Raw genomic sequence first — 6,796 nt, 5'->3', positions numbered from 1 at the left:
CATGCCATTTCAAATAAACAGTTAAATCTTGTGGTTTTTTAAGGCAAAATATTTTCAAAGTGTCATTTAAAAAAAACCTCAATGCTTTTTTGTTATAGTCTGAGATAAATTATTCATAGTAAGTTACTTTGAACCATTATGTTTTCCTACCTCTGCATAAAAATAAACCCAGAAGTCACTAGATTAAGACACTGCCCTGTATTGGTTCTTCGAGAAATGTTTAACTTGAGCTGCTGCTTTGTTGTAGTGAAGAGCTGTGATTCAGACTTCATACTATGTTTGCATTTCAGCTGGCACAGAAAGTGAACGATGAAGCCTCTTGTTGTCTTGGTTCTTGTGGTCTGTACTGTAGTCAGCATGAATTTGAAGCTCGTGTCAAAGAGAAATTCTGGTAAGTCACAGAAAAATACTTTTACTTTTGAATCTGGACCTAGTGCTCATGCAATCAAGCATTTTAGATGGCTGCTCTTTGTTTTGCATTTGTACTTCTATTTCTTTTCTGCAAAAAAACCCCAAAAAAGTCATGACCAGTATGGTTTGCTTACCAGGTGCTACAGGATGAATTTTCTCACTGTAATATTCTGCTGATGTGGCTTTAAGCTATTTGAAAGTGTCCTGATGTTTTCTTTTATTAAAAAAAAAATCAAAAAGAAAAGGTTGGTCTGATTGAAAACCACAAAGATAATTGTGACTTTGGCATGTTTTTACATCCAATCTTTTACTCATGGTGAGGGATTTTATTAACTGTTTATGTGGTTTCTGGTAGGTTTTAAGTCTGGATCACTGTTTTGTATGTTGAAGGGCATCTTCTAAGAAGTCATGCCAGGTATATGTGTGATCATATATAGGGTGAACTGGAAAAAGCTTTCCTGGGTATATAATCTCTAATTATTCTGGTAATGGAAGATGGTGGGAGTTGGTTTATGTTTGCATCTGCTTTTGAAACTCAGTAGTAGTAACAGAACACCTCAAGAAAGCACTAGGGTCCTTCCAGAATTAATTGTTGATCTGAATAGTATTTTATTTGAGCTTGAAGTGACTTCTAGTGCAGGCAGCTCTCTCCCCTCAAAGGGAGGGACTTCATGAGACTCTGCCTTTCTTGAGTAAGCTTTGAGTCTGGAAGGACTTTGGGCAGACAAGTAGCTTAACTGCAGTGTTGCACAGAGTGTGCATAGAAGTAACATGTCTGCGGTTATAGCATCATTCAGCTGATAATTTACCTTTAATGATATTTTAGTGGTGTTTTATTTTTTTTAAATTTGCTTTTTTTGACTCTGCAGAATGGCTTGTTATTGGCAGCTGTTGACTGTGTCAATTCAGGTTGAGTACTGGTGGGAAAAATGCTTTAATATGTTAGACTGCCAACTGCTAAATATAACCCACTAGAGAAGAGCTGGTTCTTTTTCTTTTAATTTGATCAAGTTGGTATATATCGAGCTGAAGATGAAGGGGAAAAATGCATGTGAAGTAAAATTACAGGTTTTTTGCAAGTACATGATCCTGCAATTGGCTTTCACCTTCAATATTCATTTTGTCACACATTCTGATTTTTAAGATGCTGTGCAAAGCAAACTATTGATTTTTCTCTCTCGTTTTTTTTTTTTTTTTTTTTTTTTTTTTTTTCCGCACTACATTTTGTGTGAAATATATTTCCTGTTTCTGTGATTTCAGCACTTGGAATAAAATTGATAATTTGTCTTTTTTTCTGAAATGGGCCTTCCGATATGAAGGACTGTTATTTGATTGCCTGAGGCTTCACTAAATGTTATCTATTTGAAGAGACAGATGCTCCAGAGGCTTCTGAACTTTAACTGTTTCTATTGTTGCTTAAGTAGAAGATAGTAGTGGATGGAAGTAGCCAGAGAAATGCACAAAGACACAATGAGACTATGTTGCTTGACAGGGTGACAGCAGCTGTAGTGTCCTGATGCTGTAGTTTGGGGTATTTTTAATTTTTTTTTAACTGATGTCTTGATAAGAGTGGGAAGAGGAAAGTAATTTAATGGTTATTTGTGGGCAGCTGTACTGCAGTGTAAACAGAAGGATGGCTGAAAGCAGGAAGACTGTCTTAGCTGCAGATGAGAGCTGAAGCGGGGGAGTGGATGGGGTTGCTCAAATGACAGCCTGTGGGCAGGATCTCTGCAGCAATGTTCTGGGTGGATGCTGTAGTTTTGGGTCTTGCTGGCTATTAGCATGGGGATGTCTAAGCTGGTGAGCATCCTTAAAAGGGGAAAGAAAATTGTGCAGACAGTTATGTAGAGCTGTGTGAAGCAGTGCACGGAAAGTGCTGACACTGATGATAAAGACAGATTTGGGCTACTAGGGCAGTAAGCCAGCAAGATCAGGGTATCACTGTGTTTGCTGATGTATGTAGACTGGCATTTTTCCAAGCATGTGTTCCATTACATAGAATTATTGCATGAATGTTCAGAATTGTGATTAGTGTTAAGTACAAGAGCAATTATGAAGCTGAATACCATGTGTGTAATATGACATAATAGAATACATTCTGTTTAAGCAATAGGGACAATCTGAATCTAAAGAGAGCTGAGTTGAAGAGGACTTGGAGTGGAGCAATGAGAAGGTGCAGTGTTCTCTTCAGGTGGTGCAAAGGCATTACTGAAACAGGCAGTCAAAAGGGGAACAGAATTTTCAGAAGAGCAATATCAGTGAAACTGAGGTTGCCTTGAAGAGAACAGGGGTTTGGCTAGGAAGGCATCTTGAGAAACTGGTAGGAAAATACATCTTCAAAGCCAAGGAATGGAAACCCAAGAGAAAAAAGGTGAGGACGAGAACTCTGGACAGCAAATGCAGACAGTATACAGAGGCTGGACAACAGTCAGGAGTCACTGAAGAGAGGTCAGGAGTGAAGGATCTAAGATGTCAAACAGAAGGTGATGAAATGGTGCTTCGGTTGCAAGCATAGAATTAATATTTGCTGAAAAAACAGTATTCACAGAAGGGGAGAGGAAATCTAAATTAAGACTTTCTTTGTCATGTCCTGTATTTGGCCTTTGTGGACAGCTAAATCTGTAATGCTTCCATTTGGAGGAATGCATGTGGCAGCTGCAGATAGGTTTTAGAGTGTCTTGCAATGCTGCAGCAGTGACACAGGAACTTGTAGCAAGACAAACTTGTTTGGCTGCTTCTCACTTGAGATGTGGTGCCAAAATAATTAAAATGGGCAAGCTAATTTAATTATGCTAGTCAGATTCTTTGTTACAGGCAGCAACTTCCAGATGCTCCAAAAGAAATCTGTCATGTCTACAGAGTAATGATTGCTGTTTGTGGTGGGAACTGAACAGTTTGCCTCAAGCATATGTGTGAATGTAATCTTAAGTTTCATAAGCATTTCTTAATAAGCTTTTTTGAAAGCTGCAGGTTATCTTTTTTGCCTGCTTTAAGAAGTAAAACTGAGCAAACAGCTAATGCTGGTGCTGCAGTCTTAGCAATACTCTAGAAAAGGTATTTTACAGGTGGAGGTTATACAAATAAATTGAGGATGTGCAAGCTGCTGGGTTCCCAGCTGGTAGGTGATTTCCTTTAAATCTGATTAAGTGACTTCTTTTCCCAAGCCCTTTGTATGTAGTGCTTTGAATAATCATGGCAGGGAGTAAAAAACCAATTTAAAAATAATTGCATTTTTTTAAGCACAGGATTTTTCAGATTATAGCTTCTGTTTGACTTACTAGACGTTAATTCCATTAGTGAATAATTAATGCCACTCTTTCTTGCTGTATTTATTTGCTGAGCTGAAATGACCTGTCTCAGCATGCTCCAACCTTGTGTGGAGGAGCACAGGCAGACATTCCCAAGGTTTCTATGAGGCTGCAGAGCTGGTAGTAGTCTTTATGCAGGTTTCTACGGTTTAATTAGCTAGGCCTGGCACTGGTATGTCCTCCAAGCTACAGAGCCAGGGTCTTGTGTCTTCTACTCTGTAGTGTGTCAGATAGATGTGCTTTGCAATTCTGGCTTTCCTTCTCCTTTTTATCTTGGGACCACCCAAATGGCAGTCATATGCAGAGAAACAAGTGCATCTCTGATCCCTCACTCAGCCTGTCACCCTCTGTCTGCATCCAAGTTTGAAATCAATGGTTAGTGAGAGGGAGTGACTTAGCATCGTGCCTTGCTGTGTATGGGCACAGCCAAATTGTCTTAAATTCTCTCATTGATGTTGTAGTGATTGGGACACAGTGCTTTTGCAGATTCATTTAAGACACATTGGCTTGATATTTCATGCCTTTTAAATGTCATACAATGACTTCCTGTGGATTGCTATAGATGTTTCAGATCTTTGCTTTTCTACTAGTTGTCACTGCTCTAGGCTAGGATTTCCCTCTGCTTCCTTCTGTGAAGCTCAGTCTTCCTGTATTGTTGCCTGATCACTTTGACCATGAAAACAGTGATGTATCTGAAAATGGAGGTGTTTGGACTTCTGACATGACTTGAGGATTTGTGCCTGGAGTGGGATGTCCTGGAGGGGTGTAACTCTTAAAAGTCCATTGCTGCTGCTGGAGTAGGCTCCTAGAGGAGCTGCAGGATGAGCAGTCACAGTTGCTATTTGCTTTTTGTTGGCGATTGCATCTGCCAGAAGAGCTGACTTTTGTCCCTCATGGAAAAGGCAGGGCTGAGAGCTCTCCCAGTCTGAGATACGGGTGGTGCAGAAGAGGCTTCCAGCTTTTGCTTCCTGCGAAGAATGTGCACACATAGAGGAAGTGGAAGTTGGAAATGCTAATCAGTGCATGCTTTTCCCTTTTCCAGAAGATAAATTAATCACAACTCTAGCAAACAAAGAAGTTGGAATCACCATTGTTCTTAGCTGTCCTCAGTGCAGGGATGTGCAGTCCCTCTTACACGCGACTGTGTCTGCTCACGGGTTCACGGCTGCTCTGCCTCTGTTTCAGCAGGAAGCCAGGAGCCAGGCTGCTGTGCTCACTCAGGTCTCAGGGGCAGGTGAGCTGTGAGGCACCAGTGTTCCATACACCTCATCTTGGGAGTCTCAGCCTGGTTTTCCTCTCCCTTAGAAAGTGGCATTGCAGCTAGACAGCCCTATCTGGGAGGCAGCTGGCAGCATTTAGACATTCTGTTTGCTGGTGGAGAGGAAGGAGGTGCATAGGTAAGAGTAAGAAAGAAAATAGCCTTCTGGAGGATTGGGGTTTTTTTCAGTGACCTCAGCCTGACAGGGTTTAAATACTGAATTTATTTAAACACTGAAATTTTTAGCCGTTACACTTGTTTAAAATGAGTTCATGTATAATTCAAACAATTAAAATATTGACCCGATACTTAAATATTTAAGCTAGATTCCTTTCCCAAAAGGGAAACCACAGCTCTATCTGAATAAAATAAATGAACACAATTAAATTGTTCCAAAGTGCAGTAAATCACGAAGGTAAGATCTTTAGGGATATGGGGAAATAAGCTAAGCATAAAAGAAATGTCATTTCCTTGGTTAAAAATCTATAATCTTCCACTTTTGCAGTGGGCATCATGTCAGCTGTTTGGGTAGCTGTTCTATCTCTAGCTGCAGCATTTAAGAGTTTATTAAAAATAATGGAATCTCTAGTAGATGTACCAACATTATTGAGAAATCTTCCATCTCTATGCCTTTAACTGGATAATTCTTTTTTTCCCCCTCACCCAAATGAGGCCTTTTAAAATGAAAAATCGAATGTGTCAACATGTCTTTGCTTTGTTTTCCTTAAGATCCTAAATTTTAAGAGAGCTCCATTTCAGTATTTCTAGTGTGCTCACTTTGAGCATCTGTGTTCTGGGTTGATGTCCTTACTCTGAAAGTGACTGTCCTGAGGGACAGGGTAAGGTTTTCTGACATGTTTCATTTTGTTCATGAAAATATTTTTTGAAGGTCTGTCTTACATAATGTTCAAGTGAAAGTATAAATAATACAGCTACAGACTTACCCAGAACAGTCTTCAAGCTCAACATGTTCTCTAGTCCTAGAGATGAGTGTCCGCTCAGTTTGGGGCATCTGTTGGTGATACAGAAGCTCAGAGGTAACTTGGGGAATATGGACCTATAGGAGCTATTTGGACTCTGTGGTGTAAAGACTTAGCTTCGGGTCAACTCCTCACCTAGAACAGTTCTTAAGTGTGCTTGGCTTTTCACACCATGAATAGATTTTTAAGGCAGATTTTACAGACTGCTGTATGTATTTGAAGGAACACAAATAAAGTTCCTTAATTGAACAAGGTATGAATGTTAAAACACATTCTTGTATCTCTGTCCACTGAATTCAAAGAACTTTTTCTACTTTACTTTCAGAACCTTGCTTGTTGTTTGAAGAGCATTTCAGTTTTGAATTGCTAGTCTCTGTGACTCATTGTATCAGAAACATCTTTTGTACTTGTTTTTGCCATGAATGTAGCTGTGAAAGTCATAAGCAGTAAAATAGTGAGGTAGGAGGAGTTAGGATCACTATGGGAAATAGCAAGAGAAAGGAAAATTAAGGATTTTATTTTTTTTTACATTTATGTTTGTACAATTTTACAAATAATAAAGGAAATGCCGGAGGTTTCCCATTTCAGGAGATGCAGAGGAGGTGCAGGTTCCAAAGCTGTTGACCTGTGAAGAAGGGAGAAAATTTTTAGTGCAGTGCATATATGTGCAAATGATCTCTTTGAGATTGTTTTGGTACTATTGTGACTTGCTAAAGTAGAAGTGATTGCTTATGTATGAGCTGAAAGCAGAATTGATCTAAGCTGTAGTGTCACCTCTGGAGTGTACATTTTATCACTTTATTAATCTCTAGCCCTTTCAAATACAATTGACTCTTTCC

General features: G+C 39.4%; 1 protein-coding gene across 1 annotated transcript in view; it reads left to right on the top strand.

The window, feature by feature from the left end:
* Positions 1-309: 309 nt before the first annotated feature.
* IL1RAPL2 (interleukin 1 receptor accessory protein-like 2) overlaps positions 310-6,796 on the top strand; it is a 326,988-nt gene continuing 320,501 nt past the window's right edge. Inside the window, exon 1 of the mRNA XM_009997109.1 lies at positions 310-391. Coding sequence (XP_009995411.1) covers positions 310-391 — 82 coding nt within the window. The remainder of the gene's footprint in view (positions 392-6,796) is intronic.

This window comes from Chaetura pelagica, unplaced genomic scaffold (genome assembly GCF_000747805.2).
Source record: "Chaetura pelagica isolate M959 unplaced genomic scaffold, ChaPel_1.0 scaffold344, whole genome shotgun sequence".
Taxonomy (NCBI): Eukaryota; Metazoa; Chordata; class Aves; order Apodiformes; family Apodidae; genus Chaetura; species Chaetura pelagica.
The sequence above is the reverse complement of the archived record's forward strand: the minus strand, read 5'-3'. Positions and strand labels throughout refer to the sequence as shown.